The sequence below is a fragment of the Myxocyprinus asiaticus genome, chromosome 23 (genome assembly GCF_019703515.2).
Source record: "Myxocyprinus asiaticus isolate MX2 ecotype Aquarium Trade chromosome 23, UBuf_Myxa_2, whole genome shotgun sequence".
NCBI lineage: Eukaryota > Metazoa > Chordata > Actinopteri > Cypriniformes > Catostomidae > Myxocyprinus > Myxocyprinus asiaticus.
Window position 1 is genome coordinate 1272542 of NC_059366.1, and position 25190 is coordinate 1297731.

General features: G+C 39.9%; 1 protein-coding gene across 3 annotated transcripts in view; it reads right to left on the bottom strand.

Moving 5' to 3' along the window:
• Positions 1-25190, bottom strand: part of heatr5b (HEAT repeat containing 5B) — a 93458-nt gene that overhangs the window by 21788 nt on the left and 46480 nt on the right. For 2 of the 3 annotated variants that reach the window (XM_051651115.1, XM_051651114.1), the window contains 12 exons: positions 23353-23500; positions 22348-22527; positions 19902-20177; positions 16040-16221; positions 15415-15483; positions 14391-14570; positions 9387-9618; positions 9076-9303; positions 8865-8992; positions 8590-8734; positions 6281-6538; positions 5969-6193 (listed from right to left, as the gene is read on the bottom strand). In XM_051651115.1, coding sequence (XP_051507075.1) covers positions 5969-6193; positions 6281-6538; positions 8590-8734; positions 8865-8992; positions 9076-9303; positions 9387-9618; positions 14391-14570; positions 15415-15483; positions 16040-16221; positions 19902-20177; positions 22348-22527; positions 23353-23500 — 2251 coding nt within the window. The remainder of the gene's footprint in view (positions 1-5968; positions 6194-6280; positions 6539-8589; positions 8735-8864; positions 8993-9075; positions 9304-9386; positions 9619-14390; positions 14571-15414; positions 15484-16039; positions 16222-19901; positions 20178-22347; positions 22528-23352; positions 23501-25190) is intronic. The other variant, XM_051651116.1, reaches the window with a different exon arrangement.

Sequence of the window (25190 nt, forward strand, 5' to 3'; positions counted from 1 at the left end):
CTAAATTTGATGCCTACCCAATGCCTCGTATTGATGAGTTGCTCGATCGGTTGGGCACTGCTCGACACAGGATTTGACAAAGGGTTATTGGCAGATCCCCTTGACACCAATTTCCCATGAAAAAACGGCTTTCTCCACTCCATTCGGATTACACCAATTTGTTACACTTCTGTTCGTTTGTTTGGGGCCCCGGCCATGTTTCAGCGTCTCGTGGACCAAATCCTCAGACCGCATTCGACTTACGCCGCTGCCTATTTAGATGACATCATCATTTATAGCAATGATTGGCAGCGGCATATGCAACATCTAAGGGCAGTTCTGAGGTCGCTGCGACAGGCAGGCTCACAGCAAACCCCAAGAAGTGTGCGATTGGGCGAGTGGAGGTCCGGTATCTGGGGTTCCACTTGGGCCACGGGCAGGTGCGTCCCCAAATTGACAAGACAGCGACGATTGCGACCTGCCCGAGACCAAAGACCAAAAAGGAGGTGAGACAGTTCCTGGGGCTGGATGGCTATTATAGGAGATTTGTACCTAACTATTGGACGTCACCAGCCCGCTGACTGATCTCACTAAAAAGGGAGGTCCAGACCCGGTCCAGTGGATGGAGCAGTGCCAACAGGCGTTTATGCAGGTTAAAGCTGCACTTTGCGGGGGGCAGCTTTTACATGTGCCCAATTTCTCTCTCCCTTTTGTATTGCAGACGGATGCTTCAGACAGGGGTCTGGGGGCTGTACTCTCGCAGGTGGTGGAGGGGGAGGAGCGCCCGGTGCTGTAAATCAGCCGCAAGCTCTCCTTGAGGAAAACAAAGTACAGCACCGTAGAAAAGGAGTGTCTGGCCATCAAGTGGGCAATCCTCACTCACCGTTATTACCTGCTGGGGCGGGCCTTCACTCTCTGCTCGGATCAAGCCCCACTCCAATGGCTCCACCGCATGAAGGATACCAACGCACAGATCACCCGGTGGTATCTGGCACTCCAGCCCTTTAAATTCAAGGTGGTCCACAGGTGGTTGGCTGTTGCCAACTTGCTGTCCAGAAATTGGGGGGGGGGGGTAGGGAGTCCGGATGTCTGCCCAGCCTGAGTCGGGCGGTGGGCATATGTAGCAGCGGGGGCGTGGTCGAGTGTCCGTCGAGGGAGAGAGCGGTAAGGGTGCATACACCTGAGCCAAATTATGACTAACACCTGTCTCTAATTGTAGTGAGATTGGGGAGAGCGGCATAAAAGGACCATGCCAGTGCCAGTTCGAGAGAGCCAGAGATCTAGAGTCCCGCTGGGTAGTTGATGTGTTAATGTGAAGCTACAGTTAATATACAGCTAATGAGATACTGTGAAGCTATTGAGTTATTGTGAAGCTGTAAGCCTAGAAAGTTGACAATTAAAAAGCCTTACCTGAGACTGAAGAAACCCAGTTCCCTGTGTCCTCCTTCCCTCCCTGTATGAAGCTTTGTTACAATAACAATGGTCATTATGGCCAAACAGTTCCATTTTTGTTTCATCAGACCAAAGGACATTTCTCCAAAAAGTAAGATCTTTGTCCCCATGTGCACTTGCAAACTGGCTTTTTTATGGCATTTTTGGAGCAGTGGCTTCTTCCTTGCGGAGCAGCCATTCAGGTTATGTTGATATAGGACTTGTTTTACTGTGGATATAGATACTTGTCTACCTGTTTCCTCCAGCATCTTCACAAGGTCCTTTGCTGTTGTTCTGGGATTGATTTGCACTTTTCGCATCAAACTACGTTCATCTCTAGGAGACCAGTTGTGGCTGAAATCTTTCTTGGTCTACCTGACCTTGGCTTGGTATCAAGAGATCCCCGAATTTTCCACTTCTTAATAAGTGATTGAACAGTACTGACTGGCATTTTCAAGGCTTTGGATATCTTTTTATATCCTTTTCCATCTTTATAAAGTTCCATTACCTTGTTACGCAGGTCCTTTGACAGTTCTTTACTGCTCCCCATGGCTCAGTATCTAGCCTGCTCAGTGCATCCACATGAGAGCTAACAAACTCATTGACTATTTATACACGGACACTAATTGCAATTTAAAAAGCCACAGGTGTGGGAAATTAACCTTTAATTGCCATTTAAACCTGTGTGTGTCTCCTTGTGTGTCTGTTACAAGGCCAAACATTCAAGGGTATGTAAACTTTTGATCAGGGCCATTTGGGTGATTTCTGTTAACATTATGATTTAAAAAGGAGCCAAACAACTATGTGATAATAAATGGCTTCATATGATCACTATCCTTAAATAAAAGACCTGTCATATTTTCAAAATCAATGCCAAAATTTCAAAATTTCTGCCAAGTTATGCAAACTTTTGAGCACAACTATGTATTTAATTTATTTTTAGAAAACACCACTTATTAAAACACAACTCATAAGTGTGCAGCCTTAAAATGCATTTTGCTTTCCAACAAAAATGAATAATTAGCACCTTAAACAGTAGTTCATATGATTCACGAGTTATGTTCCATGCTTTCTCAAGTTGCTGTATGTGAGGAAATGACCAACACTGCAAATGTTGTCAGCCACTACCTGTTTTCTGTGAGACACAAAGCTTTCTTTCCACAAGGGAACGCTTGATGAAGAAAACCAAATCCTCCAATGATCTGCATTCAAACCTCAGAACGTATTATATATCTCATTTGAGACATTTTTACTCTGTATTAATAATTTTTAATTAAAATTGATTGTTGTATTTGTGAATGGAAATACGCCACAGCAGTATCTATAAAATACATATATTTTTAAATCCTGAACTAATAATAATCGTTTGTGATAGTCCCATACTGAACAGTGCTGCGAAAAGTATCAGGTGCCACGTGACAGCGGCATCTATGCGCCGCTTCATCGGTAGTATGCGCCTTATTTACACCAGTTGATAATGATACTTAAAACGTAACTCAAACAATAAATAAAACAATTCAACGCGCTGCACTGTATAGTGAGCTTGCCAGAGGCAATTAAACAGTCGCCATCACCTGATGCCCCCACTGGATGTCATTAATCTGGCCCTGTATGTTTTTTATTCTAAGAACAGACTCATGAGTCATTTGTTCGCAAAAAGCACAACACCGTTCGAGCTGCATGTTTCTTGATGTAAATTCAGCAACGGCGCACAAAGCTGAATAGTGCTTCCAGAAACACTTTGGGGGGAATTCACAAAACAGTAGTGGCACTTTTGAGCATGGTATTTCAGCGCAAATACCTGTGTCTTATTCACTAACCACCCGCAACCTATTTTAGCAGGCGCAATCAGTGCTGAAATTGCGCTGTGTCTTCAATATTTAAATGAAGTCACAGACATTCCTTTCTGCACAAACACACCTCATTTCTATGTAAATTAGGCTCACTGTAAGTTGTGCTTCATTCACAAAAATTGCCCGGCACAATTTACATCACGCTATGAGCTCCAAATGAAACAAGGCAGTAAACCAAATTTTTTTAAAAAGAGATGTTTGTGTACATTCATTATCGATTATTTCAGCAGTAATTCATCAAATAATGATCAAATGATGGAGAAGAGCATTATAACCTGTCATGTATCCAGATGTGTGGTGCAGCTGAGCGCACATTTGGCATGTTAAAGAGATGATACGTGTGTCTGGATTACAATAGTGGATTGATGCTGTTCAGTCCTAGGCAGAGTGTGTCATGTCAAGGTGGCAAGCTGCATCTTCTGCTGTATAGCGCTCAGAATAGGCCTGCAAGATCAGCAGCGGTTTTTGGGCGGGTTGGTGCTGTTGTCTGATCTGCATAATTCCTTTCGTGAATGGGGTGCTAAACCAGCATAGAGAGAGCGTGCTAATAAATAGCGCTTTTACTGGTACGTCTTTCTGTAACAGGATTGTATTCGTGGTTTTCTAAAAATAAATACATTTGTTTTTTAATGATTTCCGCAACGTATTTAAAAGTTGTTTACAATTCAAGCACTTTTTAAGCACCTCTTGGTAGAAAATAGCTATTTTCAAGGTCTTAAATAAAAAAAGCCAAATTCAAGTACCATGTATGAACCCTGTATTTTAAAGGTGTCAATTGGATTTTTATTTTATTTTATAATGTTCCTTGAGGTCCACTTATAATTTATTTATTTATTTATTTTTTTTTTCTTCATTAAAATGTGTCATAATTTAGGAATAATTGTTTTTGTGCCTCTGATTCAAGTGCTCCTTTTTTGGGGCGTGTGTTCTTGAAGACTTCAGTGTAAACGGCCACTGCTGTGATTGGGTAACATCATTGCATGTGGATAAGTGTAAACGCCCCCGCCAGTACGCACGTGTGGGTTTGTTTTGAAAACTTCGGATGGTTAAAAAAATGACAACCGGAGGAATTCATCCATACATGTTTGAGCCAGAGCCTGATCCCAAATTAACCCCCTCCACAAACACCACGGATATTGCAGCCTGTGACAGCGTGGTAAGTAATCACTGTGATTTACTTGTCTATTTGTGTTATAGGTATTATTTTTATTGTTGTTTAAACCAAGACGCGACAAAACGGTGTGTATCTTGTTACATAGTTGGGGCATTTTCCAACGGTGAAACATTTCCGTGTTTTACAAATGCTGAATAACGCATGACAGTACCAAATAAAGCGTAAATACATGGTGCTATCACATTTATAACTGTGAAAGGATACACTTACCGTGCAACATGTAAACGTATACAGTATACATTCACCGGTGTTTGTCGCACTGTCATTCATCATATAATCATCTTTCATAATATATTCAGTGTAGTGACAAATGCATACATTGTTCATTACAATGAGTCATGTTTTCATTAAAAAGGAAAGAGATTGTCTAAATATATTGCATCTGTGGCAATTGTGCCATCATGCCAACAGAACAAGAAAATATATGCTGCTTAGAGATCCCTGTGTATTAAAACTAATACACATCACTAGGATCAAATCAAATACTCAGTACACATCTAACAGTCTGTAACATATGAAGCAAAACAATTAACATGGATACTCACACTTGGTTGTTGCGACATCACTGTCTGGTCCAATATAGTTGGCACTGCATCAACTTTTAATTTAAGTCTCTCTGTAAAGCCTGCATCGAACTGTATCTTCTTTGTGAAAGAATCATCGGTAAAATGAAGCGAGCAAACAAACGCGTTCTTACCGACGTGATCCGGGACTTCATTAAAAATAAACGTCAGCCACTCTTTCTTAATGTTGGGATCCTTGCGAAGCAAATGCAAGAAATCTAGTTTCCTACAACCTGGCACTGTACAACATCTTGACATCTTCGTGGCCATCGTGACACCTCCTGTTGCTCCAAAAATAATCTCACCGCTCTACTCTCACCGCAAGACCGGTGGGCGGGCCTAAGCAGTGTCGACGATAAAGAAGGCGTTGATCTGTTTATGCAGAGGCTGGCCTGTGCTGATGTAATACCTCACTATGACGTAATAGTGAGGAGGAAGTAGAGAACCAGTCGTTTTGGCACATTGGTTTCAATAAAGCCTTTTTTTGGACAAACGAAGAAGTTTTCGGTTCTGAAATTTACAGTATGTTTTACAGTGCTATGAACTCTTATATGTCAAGATATCATGGTAAGTTTGATTTTCCAATTCATATAAAAATGAATTAGAATTAATTAAAATGTATTAACTAATAAAAACATTAGTTGGTGAAAAAGATAAAATATGCAAATGTCAGACATGTGGTGAAAGAACGCTAGAGGGAGCTGATGTAGCTGTAAATAAAAATCGAGTAGACACAAAGAAATATTAATGGGGGTTAAACTGAATTTTGCTCGCTCCTCATGCAATAGGCTCCAATGCAATCAATTGTTCCTATGTAAAATCTATATTGCAATGAGTAATCGTTGCGAGAAATCGATTTGGGTATGAAAGGGCCTTCTGTGGATTTTTTATTTTATTTTTTTGCAAGTTTTAACGGCAATGCGGACCAGACCACCTGAGATAAACAAAGAATCATGGCATCATCTCACCCGGCTGAGAGAACTCTAGTACAGTGGCCAAACTACTCCTGACCAGAGCGCTCCACTGCGTCCCCGTCTTCCGAGCGCGTGCGAGTGGCGAGCTGAGGATGGCTTTGATGCCCTGCAGGGCTGCAGACACAGGTGGAGGAACAGAGCTATCTGACATTTTCACTGCAGTCTCTCTCAGCACACCAGTTATCAGGAACAGCACCGTAGGCAGAATGGTCATACTTCCTACAGCAATAATACACAATCTGGACTTAATAGAATGAAAGACAGAAATAAACGGTCCAGGTCATATCCCTGCGAGTGTGTGTGTACCTGCAGGTGAGCAGAGTGAATGTAGCTCAGAGAGGACAGTGACTGTGGCTGCCACCATTCGGTTGCTGTCATCATTCAACTGTTGTGGTTTTCGTCTGATGGTATCAGTGTCCTTTGCGTTCAACTGAGGTAGGTGGCGAACCAGGATAAACACCAGCAGCTCCATCGCGGCGAACACCAGCGACTTCCCTGGAAGAAGCTCCCCGGTGTCGCCTCCTTCCCCAAACACTGACACCTCATCTTCACCATCCTCCTCAGCTGTGACAAAAACACCACAACACTCAACTCACACAGCCACACTAATGCTCATCACAGCCTAGAAAACAATTCACTGAATTATAAATCCATTTACAATTCATAGAAGATAAAACATAAATGACATTAAAGGTTCTTACAGTGTATAATTGGACTCTCGAAAATCAGATTTTGACATTTCCAGTTGCAACATTATTTGTATGTTGGACAACAAAACTAGCTTCACACCATGTGACCCATATTTAGTTTTCAAATATGGGTCAAATTCAACAATTTACTCATGGAGCTACACTGAGACCCCCATTTCACTGGGATTTAACCACATAGGGCCTTTAAAAATGAAGATACAAAAACTCTTAAGATATCTTGAACACTTCTGGAGTTATAGACTCTCTCTAACTATAGGCTCTCTAAACAAAAGTGTTTTTTTTTATTGTTATATTTTTTTTAAATATATTTTTGGATTCTGGACATCAATGGCATATAATGGAACAAGGTGTGCTGAAGTCAACCGATTATAGTAATAGACCTACAGATCTCCGTGTAAAAATAAAATAATTTTGTTGACCTGTAGTTTTGCTTCAAAATAATTTTGACCCCCTTCTACAAAATAATGGATTGCTCCACATTTAATATTTTGGCTTTCATCATCATCATCCAACGTTATAAACTAAGATCACTGGGTGGCAGGGCTTTTAGCACTACTGCTCCAACATTATGGAACTATCACACAATCCCTCTGTGACCTCAACACCATACATGATTTCAAAACCCACCTCAAAACATATATCTTTGCCCTAAGTCATTTTGACTCTTAATTGATCTGCTCTTCTGTTTTTTGTTTTTTTTTTATTTGCTTGCTTGCTACTTGTAAAGCGACCTTGAGTTTGTAGAAAGGTGCTATATAAAATAAACTGATTATTATTATTATTATATTATTATTATTTATCATTTATGCATTTCTTTCACCAGATCAAAAACAAAATTGAGCTGGGGACCAGCTACAAGTAACAGGTCACTATTTATCTTTTATACTTAACTCTAGGTCAGGGGCCAAGGACCCCCAAATATATGATGATATCCTAAAATATAAAAGCAGCTATATATTTTCATGTATGAAGACCCAATTTTACTGAGAAAAAGAAAAATTGTGATATCATAAAGATAACATGTTTGCAAAATTAAATAATTGCCTTTTATATATTCATAAAAAAGCCAAAAGATATGATTAAAATATTTTCATCTGTAAAATATTCTCTCCAAAAATATGTATTTTGTATTTTTTTCTTCTCATCTTATTTTCACTGTTAATGTTTGAATGTAAACCTGAAGAGAAATTTTTTTATTTATTCACAATAAATATTGTTCCAAAGCTGCTTTACTGAAAATATGGCCACGAATATTAATGATAATTAAAATAATAAACAAATATTTTTGACAGATGCCATTTACACCCCAGTGCAAACAGTGGCAGATATTATTTGCACCATATTTAAAATACTACCATACAGTATATGGGAGTCCCACCCCAAGTAACCCCATGGTTAACTGCATTAAAACTATGGTTTCTGCAAAAAAAAGGTTACCACAATATTAGTAATACAATCTACACACAAGTGATGCCGAGCCACGGGAACGAGTGCGATCGAAAGACCCCGCCTCCAGGTCAAACCCCTCTCACACTCCCTGACATTCACCTTGACCAAATCACTGTGATGAAATCAACATTTATATTAATTTTTATCTATTATTTTTAGTAGTATTAAAGGAAATAGGAAATTGAATGGGAAAAAGAGTGGGACAAAAGGTAGATTCGAACCGTGGTCGCTAGGACAACACTACACATTCACACCGTCTTTACACCCCACGCCACTGCAGCGACACCTATTGTTTAGTTTGTCGCATAATTCTGTGGTTCCACCAGACTATTGGGGTGCAAATAGCTGGACTGTGTGGCAGATGCTATTTACACCAGGATGCAAATAGACACTCTGAATTTTTTTCGGACCAGTGAAGCCTATGAAGTATGGCCCCCGAGCCTGTTGTTCACTCACTCTTGCTGCTCCTGATGTGGTCCAGGTGCTCTTGAGCCGCACGGATGGTTTTCTGCACGACAGTCGTCACCTGCAGCTGCACGCTGGGCGGGTCACGTGTTAATAACAGCCGGTGAAGCACGTTGAGCAGCTCCACAGCCAGCAGCTACCACATACATGCATATAAACAGTGTGTCACAACAGAATAATGACCAACATTCAGTCGTTCATGATTTACCCTTAGCTATGATGAAGTATGAAAAAGTAAACAGAAGTCCATCCAAAAGCTGTCTGACCTGATCCTTGGCGATGTGTTTCCGAGCACTAGGTGAGTCAAGCAGTGTGCAGAGCGCATGCAGACATGACATGACATCTTCAATGGGCTCTTCGGCCCTTGGAAAACATAGGAATTCAATGCTGATGCCTGAAACAAGGTGAGAAAAACCCCTTTTATTTGCAGTCTGAAAAAACAAAAATAAATCAAGCCTTGTAGATGCAACAATTTACCTAAAAGAAGGTGCAATCTGTCTTTCACAAGGTCATCTGGGTTTTTGCTGGGGGTAGGAGCCAATGCAGGGCCTTTGATGGGGGCACCTTTGCCTTCAACAGAGTCTTCAGCTGTCCCAAAGCCAGTGCTACTGAGCCACAGAACCTCCGCATGCAGGATAGACGCCCATGAGTTACGGTAATGAAGCCGTGCGGTGTCTATAGTCTCAGGAGTATAGAAGGCCCCTCCTGAGATTTTAAAGAGAAATAGAACTTTAATAATGACTCTTAAAACGTAAAGTGATAAGGCAAAATTTAACTTGGTGGACTACCTTCAGGTGGCAGCTGACTGGAGAACTCAGCAGGCAGAGTGAGTAAAGCGTAGTCCCTCAACACCGCCAGCCACAGGCGGCTCAGAGAAGGCAGCTCCGGCTGCACTAAAGTCATCAGACTATCTGGAGGCAGAACATCTACTTCATCTCCCACTTCCTCATTATCACACTGCACAGGACGAGCTGGCCTGGACTGAGATTCTTTCTTTATCTTCATTGCCACTACAAAAACCTAACAACAGAGCAAATAATGCATGACAGAATGATGCCGTTTTGTTTTCAAATGCTATTATAATTTGGATAGTCCATGTCACATCAAGCAAAATTCAGAAATTTCCCCGGCTCAAAGTTTTGAATATCTTCAGAATAAATTTGAAAACAAACATAAATGAGGATTGTTTATGGAGTAATCCATTATTTTGTAGACGGGGGTGAAAATGACAAACTTCACATATGATTTTAGAGCAACAAAAGGTAAAAAAAAAAAAAATAATTTTATTACAAAGGTGGCATCATCATTATTTAACAAGTCTATTACTAAAATGTGTTGACTTCAACACCCTTTGTTGCATTAAATGCCAATGGTGAGAATCCAAAAATGAAAAGAAAAACACAAAACCAGTGTTTCTAACTTCAGAAGTATTAAATATCCATAATATCCATTTAGATTCTGGTCCAGAACAACCTAAACACTGAGCAAAACAGAATAATATGAAAATCTTTACAAATACAATTGGGTTTCAGCATCTTTGATGTTTGGACCCCTAATGATGCATCCCAGAACTTTGCAGATGTTCATTCATTTCTGATTTCCAAAAACTAGATATTGATATTGCACTAACTGATGAGCCACATGTGTCATTCCTTTTAATACCACTATCACTGTTGGAGCCATTTCAGTGGTGACTATTGGGGGCGCTGTGGGTAGCCATGGATTGTTACAGGTGTGGCGCACAGTGAGGTCTATTTTTTGACCATGAGCAGGGTAATGGCAGTGTGTTTATTTTGAGAAGATAGCCTACTTTGTTATAATTTGAGTTATAGTTTGCCACCCAATGGAAATTTGACCAAGTAAGTTGCAGAATACAGGATGACTGTACACTTATTTGGAGCAGTGTCGTCTCCCAGCTGTGCGTGCTATGCTTAGAGGAAGACTGCAGTCGACCACCAGGGCAGCTTTCCGGAGGAAGTGATTGACACTGTGCATAGAAATTTCTATGTGGATGACTGCCTGAAAAGCTCACCATCTGTGGAGAAAGCAATACTGATTGTTAATGACCTTGGTGATCTTTGCCAGAAAGGAGGCTTTCATCTTACACAGTGGATCAGCACCAGTCGTCAAGCAATTCCTGAGAAGCATCACTCTAAAAATGTGAGTGAGCTCAATTTAAACAGAGACCAACTCCCAATGGAAAGAGCCTTGGGGCTCCAATGGTGTATGGAAAGCGACAACTTCATCTTCCGCATGGACTGCAAAGAACGGATGCAAATTTGATGGGAGATTTTATCAGTTGTCAGCTCAGTGTATGATCACTTAGGGTACCTTGCAGCAGTTACTCTTCCAGCCAAGCACATTTTACAAGAGTTGTGCTGAAAGAATTATGGCTGGGATGAAGAAATTCCACAAGGCCTAAGACAACAATGGATCAATTGGTTGACTGACCTGAAAGGACTTTCGAGGTTCCATGGGAGCTTGAAACCACATGACTTTGGACCACCTGTCCATGCCCAGTTGCACCACTTTGCTGATGCCAATGGAGGAGGGTATGGCACAGTAACATACCTGAGGCTACAGAATGAACCAGGTGATGTACATGTTTGTTTCCTTCTTGGAAAAGCCAGAGTGGCACCACTTAAACCAGTAACCATCCCTTGTTTAGAACTCACTGCCACTGTCTTGGCTGTTCGGGTAGACAAAATGTTAAAAGCAGAATTATAGCTTCAATTAGGAGAATACTGTTTCTGGACTGACAGCAGCACAGTCTTGAAATACATCAACAATGAAAACAAGAGATTCCGAACATTTGTGACAGAATTTCTGTCTTTAGGGAAGCATCAGACACAACACAATGGTGGTATATCCACACATCACAAAATCCTGTAGACAATGCATCTAGAGGACTGATGGTCCAAAACAACAACAAGTCGTGGTCCAGAATTCTTGTGGAAAGCAAAGGAAACATGGATGCACTGCAAAGTAGAGTCCACTATTGATGAAGGTGATCCAGAGGTCAAAAAGGAGATCTCTGCAAATGCAGTAAGTGTACAGAACAGCAGTGCAACCAGTCAGCTCATCATTTATCACTCTGATTGGAAGACACTGAAAACTGCAGTTGCATGGATATTAAAAGTAAGGAAAGCTCTATTGCAACTGAGTCAAAAAGGAAGCAACTTCTGTTGGATGCTCCTGCGGATCTCAATCGCATTGATCTGGAGATGTTGAAAGCCAGAGGCTCAGTGGGACAAGGTTTATCAACTGACGACCTGTCAATAGCAGAAAATGCTATTATCCAGTTCTGCCAAAAGGAAAGATTTAACAGCGAGATTTGTGCACTGTTGTCTAGAAAACTTGTGAAAAAGAGTAGTCCCATTTACAAGCTGAACCCTATTCTAGAGGATGGATTGCTAAGAGAAGGTGGAATGCTGTCCAGGACTGCAATGCCAGAAGAGAACAAGCACCCAATCATCCTGTCAAAAGATCAGCACATCTCCATGTTAATTCTCAAACACGTTCATGAACAGAAAAGGCATGACGGGAGAAATTACATGTTCTCCAGGTTGAGAGAAAATTATTGGATCACTCATGCCAATGCAGCCGTAAGAACAATCTTTACAAGTTGTGCTTTTTGCAAGCACCACAAAGGAAAAATGTGTGATCAAAAGATGGCGGGCCTCCCCAAAGAACAACTCCAGACTTACCTCCATTCACCAACATGGGGGTGGATTACTTTGGGCCCATTGAGGTAAAGCAAGGACGTTCCTATGTGAAATGTTATGGAGTCATCTTTACATGTATGGCAAGCAGAGCAGTGCATTTAGAAGTGGCACATTCACTGGACACTGACTCTTGCATCAGTGTCATTCGTAGATTTGTGTTCCGGAGTGGACCAGTGTCTCACTTCCGCTCGGATAATGGCACAAACTTCACGGGAGCAGAGAAGGAGCTGAAAAGAGCAGTTGCAGAATTGAACAATGGGACAATTGAGAAAGCTTTACTGCATGATGATATCAAGTGGAGTTTCAACCCACCAACAGCTTCACATCACGGCGGTGCTTGGTAAAGCATGATCAGGCTAGTTAGAAGTGCTGAGATCTGTTTTACTTCAACAAACCTTAACTGATGAAGCCTTGGTCACTGTCTTATGTGAAGCTGAGGCAATCTCGAACGACCAACCCATTACCAAGGTCTCAGAGGACCCTAACGACCTGGAACCTCTGACGCCAAACCATCTTCTCACATTGAAAAGGAAACCGATTTTAACTCCAGGCCTGTTTGATCAAAAGGACCAATATGCAAGAAGATGATGGAAACAGTCACAGTACATTTCAGATTTATTCTGGTAAAGATGGTCCAAAGAATACCTTAATGCATTACAGGAAAGGCAAAAGTGGAACAAAACAAAATTAAATCTTGCAACAGGGGACATTGTTTTGATCGCAGATGCCACTGCCCCATGAAATTCCTGGATGATCGGAAAAGTAATCACAACTTTTCCTGACAAAGCAGATGTGGTCATATCTGTTCAAATCAAAACAAATATCATTGAAAAACCAGTGACAAAACGGTGTCTATTGGTAGAAAATGGTTAACTGTCAGCATAAAAATCTGACATGTTAATTAGGAAAAAAAAGGGGTTTATTTTTGTTATAAGGTAATTACATTTAGAAAATAATGTCATTTAGTTGATTCTAAATTTTAATGTATATGGCTCCATGTGTAAACATAATTGTAACTGTTATGTCTTGTACAGCCATAAACAATTAGGGGCTGGTTATGTTGGAGCCATTTCAATGGGGACTATTGGGGGCACAGTGGGTAGCCATGGTAACCTATTTAAGGGTAGGACTAATTGTTACAGGTGTGGCACACAGCGAGGTCTATTGTTTTTTGACCGTGAGCAGGGTAAAAGGTGGTGTGTTTATTTTGAGGAGATAGCCTACTTTGTTTGTTATAATTTGAGTTATAGTTTGAAAATAAATGTATTGGCATATCCGATTTTAATTTTTGGCCTTTTGAAAGTGTTTGGGCACGCCATCTACACCAGAGCACACGCATACATTGCTGGACAGAAAAACAAATGGTGCACCAACAATCACTATTTAAAAACCTACTAAAAATCACTATTTTGACACTATTTTTTTGAGAATAAATAAAAGATACATTTCTAATTTCAACAGAATTGTACTTTAGACCTTTGTTTTACTGGATAAGGAAAACTAACTCCATACCATGTGACCCACATTTGTTTGGTCACAAAATGGGCCACATTCAACAATTTGGCATGGAGCCAAACTGAGAGCCCCATATCTCTGAGATTTTATCATATAGGGCCTTAAAAACAAAGATACAACAAGGAAAGTTTGTTCTGAACCAGAATCTAAAAGGAAATCAATATATCTTGAATACTTCTGGAGTTATAGGTACTCAAACTTGGGAAAAACAACACAAAGTCTGTTTTCCCATTTTTGGACTCACACCATTGGCATGCAACAAGGGGTGTGGAATTCAACTGATTTTAGTAATAGATCTACCGATCTTTGACCTGTAGTTTTACTCCAAAATCATAGGCAAATGATCATTTGACCCCCCTCATCAAAATAACAGACTACTACTCTTATTTAGGCTTTCAACACCATTTATATTTATCTTTCACCAGTAAAAATAAAATAAAATATAAAAACCAAAATGTTGATCCATGGACCTCTGGCTGAGTTGACAGAATGACCCAATTATGTTTTGTAAATACATTTTTTATCCTGTTGTCTAGCCGTGTCAAGGTTTACCTCCGCCCAAGCTTTTAGGACAGCTAGTTTCTCCATGGTAGTGGCACTCTCACTGTAAAGCTGGCTGGAGGAGCTCTTGCCAGCCTGAACTTTGTCCAGAGAGGATACTAACAGGTTGTGGACACGGCGCAGGTCATTAAGGTCGCTGACAACGCCGCTCCCTATCCATGCACTGCACACCTGTACACAAGAGAACGCAACCCTTGTAAAGGGTGGGTCACTGAAGAATACTCTACAAGAGGTACAAAAAGAACGGTCACTTCTGAACAAAATTAAGTACAATTTAGCATGAGGAGGTATTTAATTCGTCATTTGCATTTGTATAGCGCTTTTCACAACACATCGTTTCAAAGCAGCTTTACAAAAAATTATGCTGTACCAAAAAATTATAATGTAATGTCTTAAATGTCTTAAAGTTCCCTTTGAGCAGTACAAATGAATAACACGATTGAAAATCATGCTTTAAAACTTCAGTCTTTAGGCCTCCAGTGAGCAAGCCAAAGGCAAATGTGGCAATGAACAAAAAAAAGTTCCCCTCTGGCTAAACAGCATGAATACAATGCCAATAATAGTTATCTATGTGTAATTCAAGTCATGTATTATTTGAGTAGATGTTGGTTGGCCATGTTTAAAACTAAAAGGACATTGACTGATGAATGAGTGTCTTTGAAGTCCATTCAAAAGTAATGGAAAGAGCCTCTCATCTCCCAAAACCTAGTACTGCCCCATCTAAAGGGCAAGGTTTATTGCTTATTCTGTGTCTGAGAGTGGAGTCATAAAGTAATGTATTCATATTCGTAGAGACTTTAGATTAAGGCATTAGATTTATCTTTGATTTGATCCTGCCTGCCTATTTAATAACTTGAAATTTTATTATTGCCATCACTGTTTTCATATTGAACTGTGCACATGGATTCTCACTCTGTAGCATGAAATGACAGAAGCAGGATCTCACTGCCTGGGTTGAGTTTTTACTACTTGAATAAGGATTAGCTCCTATAGAATGATGGATTTAAAAGGTTACCTGGCAGGCTTTGGCTGTGATGTCTGAGGGGGTATCTGGGGAAAAGGCTGGCCGGAGAGCAGCACCAACCTGTGGCAAACAATATATATTAAAAATAATAATAATAATAATAATAATAATAATAATAATAATAGTTAATATACACTGATCCAATACAGGACATAAAAATAAAAAAAATCACAAAGGCCGATGTGTCAGTGATAACTTCTGCAGCTTATATTTCATGTAATATACAGCACTGCACCAAATTGTGCTTACTTCCAAAGCAGCAGAATATCATTACGCTGAAGGAATTTAACCCAATTTAACCCAGATTAACTGCTGTGCTGACTAACACTGGGAAAAGAGTACATTTATTCACGAAACTGAAAACAATTTGTTTTATTGGTCAGCAACCAATGATTTCATTTTAAAATTAAGTACTGTATTTGGAGCCTGTCATTCATGAAAAACAATGTGAACAGATAGTTCCTTTAATTGACAGCAATTCAAAGTATGTTTGAGTATCTTGACCGAGGTCTGCTAATGTTGCTAACAAAAAGAATGACTAGCAGTCCTTTAACATGCTGAATTCATCAATGGAGCACTATTTTTGCAATACTACAGGTGCACAAAGTAGACTCACATTGGCCTGGTACTGCTCCAGTATCACATGACCAGGGAACTCGGGTTCAGGCACAGCGGCAAACTTTTTAATGATGTCCTCAAGAGCTTGGAGACCGACCATGCGCAGCTGGTTGCTGTGGTCAGTTGCAGCCATGAAGGCCATGCGAATCAGATCACACAAGTGCAACACCAGAAAGTCACCTGGGTGAGAAACGTCAAATTAGAAAATATGAGAATCATTTAAATTTAAGAAAATTAATGGCCCATTTCTCCAGGCAGATGTGTTGTTCAGGTTACAAGTTTCAAATAGTTCCATTAGAGTGCAACAGTGCCCGCCCACTTTTTCAGCCATCTTGGTTCTGAAAATATTTTTTCCATAGGGATTTCAGAAAATCCATCATAAGAGTTGTTAGCCATGAACCAAACCAACCAGCTGCGAGGTGAATCACAACATTACAAATTTTGATTGGAAGCAAAACGGTATTTGAAAATCGGACAAAGGTACAAGACTGTATACTTGACATCTTTAATGAGGGAATGAACTACAATCACATGAAACATTGCGAATCAAATAAGAAAATGCTGAAAAATACAAAGCTATTGATTAGTTGTTGATAAGCATAAAATCAGTATATTTTATTGCAAAATATTCAGATATACAAATATATAAAAGTTAGAGTAGGGTGACCAGACGTCCCAATTTTACGAGCCGTGTCCTGCATCCTCTGCTGCGGTCTGTCTGCCCATAAGAAAACTCTCCTCACCTACTGGAAGCCAAAATAAAATGCGTCCTCTTCACATAGTCTACTACATCCTCTCATCTTCTGACACAGTGAAAACATCAGAAACGTATTTCTAATATCAAAAGCACACTTTAATTTTTTTACTTAAAGTGAAACAACTACAGTGCATCAGGAAAGTATTCACAGCGCTTCACTTTTTCCACATTTTGTTATGTTACAGCCTTATTCCAAAATGGATTAAATAAATTATTTTCCTCAAAATTCTACAAACAATACCCCATAATGACAACATGAAAGAAGTTTGTTTGAAATCTTTGCAAATGTATTAAAAATAAAAAACGAAAAAAAATCACATGTACATAAGTATTCACAGCCTTTGCCATGACACTCAAAATTGAGCTCAGGTGCATCCTGTTTCCACTGATCATCCTTGAGATGTTTCTACAACTTGATTGGAGTCCACCTGTGGTAAATTCAGTTGATTAGACATGATTTGGAAAGGCACACACCTGTCTATATAAGGTCCCACAGTTAACAGTGCATGTCAGAGCACAAACCAAGCCATGAAGTCCAAGGAATTGTCTGTAGACCTCCGAGACAGGATTGTATCGAGGCACAGATCAGGGGAAGGGTACAGAAAAATTTCTGCAGCATTGAAGGTCCCAATGAGCACAGTGGCCTCCATCATCCGTAAATGGAAGAAGTTTGGAACCACCAGGACTCTTCCTAGAGCTGGCCGCCCGGCCAAACTGAGCGATCGGGGGAGAAGGGCCTTAGTCAGGGAGGCGACCAAGAACCCGATGGTCATTCTGACAGAGCTCCAGTGTTTCTCTGTGGAGAGAGGAGAACCTTCCAGAAGAACAACCATCTCTGCAGCACTCCACCAATCAGGCCTGTATGGTAGAGTGGCCAGACGGAAGCCACTCCTCAGTAAAAGGCACATGACAGCCCGCCTGGAGTTTGCCAAAAGGCACCTGAAGGACTATCAGACCATGAGAAACAAAATTCTCTGGTCTGATGAAACAAAGATTGAACTCTTTGGCCTGAATGGCAAGTGTCATGTCTGGAGGAAACCAGGCACTGCTCATCACCTGGCCAATACCATCCCTACAGTGAAGCATGGTGGTGGCAGCATCATGCTGTGGGGATGTTTTTCAGTGGCAGGAACTGGGAGACTAGTCAGGATCAAGGGAAAGATGAATGCAGCAATGTACAGAGACTTCCTTGATGAAAACCTGCTCCAGAACGCTCTGGACCTCAGACTGGGGGAAGGTTCATCTTCCAACAGGACAACGACCCTAAGCACACAGCCAAGATAACAAAGGTGTGGCTACGGGACAACTCTGTGAATGTCCTTGAGTGGCCCAGCCAGAGCCCAGACTTGAACCCGATTGAACATCTCTGGAGAGATCTGAAAATGGCTGTGCACCGACGCTCCCCATCCAACCTGATGGAGCTTGAGAGCTCCTGCAAAGAAGAATGGGAGAAACTGCCCAAAAATAGGTGTGCCAAGCTTGTAGCATCGTACTCAAAAAGACTTGAGGCTGTAATTGGTGCCAAAGGTGCTTCAACAAAGTATTGAGCAAAGGCTGTGAATACTTATGTGCATGTGATTTTCGTTTTTTATTTTTAATAAATTTGCAAAGATTTCAAACAAACTTCTTTCACGTTGTCATTATGGGGTATTGTTTGTAGAATTTTGAGGAAAATAATGAATTTAATCCATTTTGGAATAAGGCTGTAACATAACAAAACGTGGAAAAAGTGAAGCGCTGTGAATACTTTCCGGATGCACTGTACGTATTCGGTAGAATAATATGCATTGAATATCAAGCTCCGACACATTTCATGTATAAGGAGGATGTTTAAATGTTTTTTTTTATTTTTTTAATATTATTAATTCAAGGACACATTTCTGCATTTATTGTCTGTGTAAATTCGGTACAATGGTTGTCATGTATTGAACTGTACCAAATCTCCTGCACACACTTAATTTCTGCTCAACTTTTCTCATTCAGGAGAGTGACAACAATAAACGACTTAGATTATAATAATAATGTATAATTAAGTATTCACTAATATCTTATATCACAGTTTCACTTATATCATCTGACAGAATATTTTACAGGTGACTGCGTCATTTACAGTGCGTCATGGGAGTGGGTGGTCACTGCAAACTCTTTTTGCACGCTTTGACGTGACTCTGGTGGATCTTTGTCTTCTGGATCATGGGTAATTAGTTACTCTCCAGGAATTACACAATTAAAACACACATAAAAAAAATAACTTGGACTGATGGCTTCAACAGAAGCATATACCATCGATTAGCAACTTCAGAGCAGTATGTCTGTCATTAGAGGTTTATAAGTTATTGATAAAAATCAATTCGTCAACGGAGAAAATTAATGGGATTTTTACTTCAGGAACCCAAATGTTGTGCTCTATTGGACAGAGATCAAAGCATTGGTCACTGTAGAACATTCATAATTTTCTTTTGAGTCATTCAAATGTCAATGTGGCAATATGTTTGGCACTGCAGTCGTGCTAAAAGATGAACTTTCTTTTAGCAGACATAAATAGATTATTTGGTGTTTTCCCCAGTGTTCTGCACCATTTTTCCTTTGATCTTACCAGATGTCCAGTACCTGCTCATGAAAAACAGCCGACTTCTACCACATTTCACTGATTTTGAAGCATGGGCTGAATCAAGATCTGCTTTGAATTTTGACCCAAAATATCAACAGTATTAGAAAGAGCATTTGAATGGTTTGTTCTTTGACTCCAGAGGCAGTGAATGGACAAGAACGGATAGGACCACTACATTTAGATATGTCCTTGACAAGTGCTAGCTACATGGCTGTCCTCTATTTTGCAGTCCATTATTTGGCTGGGTGGCTGTAAAACACATCACCACACAGCACAACAAAATTGTATGGTTGGAATCAACAGGTCAACAGTTGAACTCTTGCATGGCCTGTGTATCAGTGTACAAAAATAAAAAAGTCAGACTCATTCCAAGACAATTAGTATGCAAACAGGACATAGCATTAATGATTAAATTAACGCAGATCTCATTAATACTGTAGTAGTACTGTGAACTACCGGGAACTACTGTGCACAATGAGTCATTGATGTTACCTTCAGGGTTTTTAGCCTTGGCAACACGGGCAGCCGCCAGGTCAAAGTGGGCCTTGTCAGCATTTTCACACAGATGAATGATGCGGCACAGACAGTCGGCAGCAAACACTCGTGTAACCCAGCGAGGGGCCACAGAAGGTTTGGACTTGTCATCCTGACCCAGTGACGTGAACATGATGTCATCATCCATCTCATCCTTCTTCTCAGAGTCTTCATCCTCTTCCTTCCTTCTGCCACCAGATGCAACAGTCCCACCAACCTCTGCAACGCAAGACACTGTAAGAAGGTTTCTTCATTATAGATCAAATGCTTTCTCAGCAATAAAGCTTTTTCCACCAGAAAACCACATACAAGTACACAAGGAACATCCATTCTTTCCTTTCCAATTTGCAGTGTACTCTAGAAGTACAGATGGATTTATTATTGCATGGAAAAAGTGAGATGGTCAAGTAATGAATGAAGGAAAAATGTCATGAAGAAACATACTCTTATTATCAGCATGTAGAGAATGCAGTTGGTCACAGGTCTATCATTGGATTAAATGGTCTGATGTACAGTACAGAGCAGCTCATGGACTAAAAGCCAAGAGGGTTCTGACCAAATGTACGCTCTTATGTGACATACAGTTGCAATCGAAATTATTCAACCCCCCCAAGACAGTAAGGATTTACAAAAAGTACGATTTTCTGATGAACCAGAATTTTTTAACTTTACATCTATATTAGATGAGTGACACATTCAAAGTCATAGTGTGAATATATAAGCTAATATTTGTAAATAGCAGGATTTTTTTAAAATACAGCCATGTCATAATTATTCAACCCCTGTTGCATGAAGCTGTTTCTTAAATATGTAAGGCTACACAAGTAATTGTTTTAAAACAAAATTAAGTCATCAATCTGCAATGGCACTTAAGTTTTCAAATGTAAATTTAGCGTTGTAAGCAAAAATGTAATTAAAAATAAGCTGTCTCAAAAGCTAATAGAGGAGATTATTTCATTACACAAGAAAGGTCATGGCTAAAAGTACATTTCCAAGGCACTTCAATTTCCAATAGACAAAGTTGGCAGCACCATTCATACATTTTTTTAAATATGGTACAAAAGCAACCTTCTTGGGGTGTGGAAGAAAGCAAAACTTCACCAAGGGAAATGTTGACTTGAATATTCAAGTAGTAATTTGGAAAGACCTGTGGAGTCCTGGAAGAAGGTTTTATAGACGTATGACACAATTGAAAATGAGTTTTAGACCAATGGGTCAGCAGTATGTCTAGAGTAAGATGACAAGGTGTTGACAAGAACGACACCATCCCCACAGTCAAGCATGGAGGTGGGTCGGTCCTGTTATGGGGGTGTTTTGCGGCCGCAGGAAACGGCTATCCTGACTATGTGACTGACACCATGGATTCTTTCAGGAATCAGGCCATTTTGGCATGAAAAATGTGATGCCTTCAGTGTGTAAATTGAAGTTCGGTGATCACTGGACTTTCCAGCAAGACAATAACACCAAGGATACATCCAAGTTGTCCAAAATCTGGTTCAGGGATAGGTTGTGGAATGTCCTTAAATGGCCCTTTCAGTCCATCATTAAAATCCCATTGCAAACCTTTGTTGGGATTTCAAGGAAGCAGTGGCAGCACAGAAACCAAAGAATGTCAATGAGCTGGAAGCTTTTGCTCATGAGAAATGTGTAAAAATTCTAATAGAGGGGTGTCTGAAGACTGAGAACACTTACCTGAAACATTTATTTGCTGTTATTAAGGATAAATGATTGACTTTGGGGTTGAATATTTTTGACATGACATTTGTGGAGAGAATTAGTTATTTTTATCTTAAAATTTGGGTAAACTGAACTCTTTGTTCTCAAAATCACTCAAATGTGTATTAAAACTTACTTTGACTGTTTACTGAGGTTTTAGTTGATGTGTTTTAATTCACATCACCAGAATGTACTGCTGGTCAGGGGGGTTGAATAATTTTGATTGCAACTGTACTAGTTCTCTGGCTTATTGGCATATATTGGGACATATTGCAGGGGTTTAAACATAAAGTGTCCAATAGATAAAGTCAGCAACGCGTCGTACACTGGGGGTGTGGTTTAACCAGGAGGAAATCAAAATGCTATTATGATAGTCACTCATTAATTCCTATGACAAAAACGGAGAAATATCTGATAGATTTGGCAATTTTAATAACGAAAAGCTGTAGTTGTGTAGTTTTCTTACAATTTAAAGGCTTATAGAATCTTATAGAAGCATAACATTCATTTCATTTATTTACATGCAAATTCTGTAATGAGATGGTTTAAATTACTCTACAGCTACATCCCATCCTTCCAGCAGGACTAGCTGTTAACTGTATATAAAAAATAAAATAAAAAAAAAAATAAAAAAAAAAACAATTCTATTCACTTCAGTTCAGATACATTGTCAATAGCCAATGGTTACCTGTAGTAGCTGCCAGAACATCTTTGCAGAGTTTGAGCCAGTGAGGAAGTTTCCCCACAGCCAGGGAGGAAAGCATGTGACCCAGCGTGTCATGAATATCTGAACACAACTTCCTGTCCGTCTCACGGTCCAACATTCCAAACAGAACACCTTCCAACCCCGTCTCTGTGATGTTCAGATCTGAGAAAGATAACATCATACAATTGCATAACAAAACTAGATTTTTACATTTTCTTTAGTAATCGTTAGTGGTATTTGCCTGTGCAAATCTCGCCACCATGATAGTAGGGTGTTGTTAGGCAGCTTCTAGGGTGTTCTAAGTCTCTATGATATAGTGATCATTAGATATGGCTTGTTTCCCTTCTTCAGTGAAAGCCCATGGGATATTTCCCATGTTTTATAGATAAGTAATAGCACAACTCTCTTTAGTAAGTCACACAGTTACAGCATATCGGTGCAGGAAGAGTTATGCTCTGATGTTAAATACTGAGGGTTACGGGTTTGTTCAAATCACTAACCATAACTATGTGCAATAGGAATAGTGATGCTTGCCTTAACACCACTAATAATTGTGTAAAATGTAGCCCTCCACACAATTCACAATTTGTAGTTTATAGATGGGTGTTTCTTCAACTTCAGGCAAAAACTGTGGGACAGTCGTAATTTTTGCGACAGAATCATTTTCACACAACAAACATTGAAATGTTTTGTTTATTTCATTGTTTGTTTAGATTATTATAGTATTACAAATGTAATAATTAGTATTTTTATAATGGATTTTCACATTTTAAGATTAAAAGTCTGGGTTTGAGACAAGGCGAAAACACTAAAATCTAAACATAAAAGGCATTGGAACATTAAAAAAAAAAAAAGTTTCAATGTGTCATTTTTAACATGACCTTCATACAACAAAAATAAAAAGTTGAAATCTGTTTGTTCCACCCGAGACATAAAACAGCGCCAAAGTTGAAGAAACATCCAGACATAATGTGGCACATTACATACTAATGGTGTTGTTGTCTTTGCCGTCTCCAGCCCTCCTTGCGAGACTCATGGCGTATTCACACACCTCTGCCGCCTCTCGCTGCGCCAGCTGCCTGAGACACGCCACAGCAGCACGACGTAACAACAGGTGAGAACTGCACAGATGCACCTGTCCACATACACACAAAAACACATTGATTATTAAGAAAGTAATAGATAAAGTAAAAGGAAATGGGAACCAAATCCCTTTTAATAGTTCAAGAGTTATTTTAAATTGCTTGTAACCGGTAAATAACACTAATTTCTTTCCAGTCATTTTTCAAGAAGGCTAAGCTGTAGAAAAGTGTTATCTTTCTGATATCAGTCATGGGGTTCTATTTTTTCATGAGCGCACTAGGCACAACGATCGTGCGCTACGTCAATTTCTATGCTAGCGTGGGAGTGGGTTGGAGTGTTTGCATTTTCTGTTGGTGTATGCGTGCAAACTGAGGGTGTATCGTATGTTAATGAAGTGGCGCAGAGCGCAATTTGCTATTTTCCTGAGAAATAGGTAATTGTGCAAAGATGTTTGAGAAGCAAATCTATTCTCGGCACAGTCTAAAATCAGTTCCTGCATTTGCAGTTTGGGGATTCCACCAGCAGATGATATCAAAGAGTTATCAATCACTTTTAATGCTAGCCATGATTTGTGTGTCATTAGATCAAAAATAATAATAATTCTTATTATTCTTATTATAATTTTGTATAGTGCCTTTCCAAAAGGTCATGGGTGCTGTACAGAAATTTCACAAAACATTAAACAGAGAACCATATTACAAATATACATTGCAGCACTCCCATTGTTCATTGTTTTGTAAAGCATGTTTCCAGCATTCCGTAACACAGTCAAGACCACAGGTGAGACAGGCCGATAGAGAACATGCATCACAGTCTGGAGGCAGGAAGAACCACAAACATTCCCTGTACTATTTCACCGCTAAACACCATAGCACTGGAACGATGGTAGACAAAACGGGAGCTCACAGCAAGGACGTAATTATTGCGCAAAAGAACGTAAGACACAAATGGTCCGTATTTCTTTTCTTTTAATGCATTACATACAGACCAATTACACTACAAAATACTGAATGGTCTTCAGTTATATCAGTGTTGCTTGGCAGAGAATGGACTATTTAATAGGACACAGACATGCAATGACCGGAGAAGAACCTCACAAGCAAATTGCACTTGACCCAGCCCATTAGTTCTTTGCGTGCGCAATTTCCCGAACTCACTTGCACCTAGGCTTCGTACATGCTTGCATGAAAATATCAAAACTTCATGGTCATGCTCAATGACTTTGCGCGTATGACAGATTGCATAGTGCTGTGCTTAAGGCTCTTAAAATATGGCCCATGGTGTCAAATCAGTTATTGACACTGTGTTTAGGTGTTGCATCTACTTAGTAGGCTTGACAGATGGCATGTAGCCTAGATTTGTCTTGATTATTCAAATGTACTGTAAACTGATATATATGTAACATACACAAATAAAACTGCATCTGTTTCTGAATAATTTCAACAGCGATTAATCTGATGTCATGGTTATTTCATTTCAAAGCTTATTAGCACCTAGTAATCCCGTTTTAACAAGAATGTTATTAACCCTTTTTATTAATTTACCATTCTTTTTTTTTCTTTTTTTTTTTCAATTTGGAATGGCCAATTCCCAATGTGCTTTTTAAGTCCTCGTGGTCACGTAGTGACTCGCCTCAGTCCGGGTGGAGGAGGACGAATCCCAGTTGCCTCCACGTCTGAGATCGCCAACCCGCGCATCTTATCACGTGGCTTGTTGAGCACGTTGCTACGGAAACATAGCAC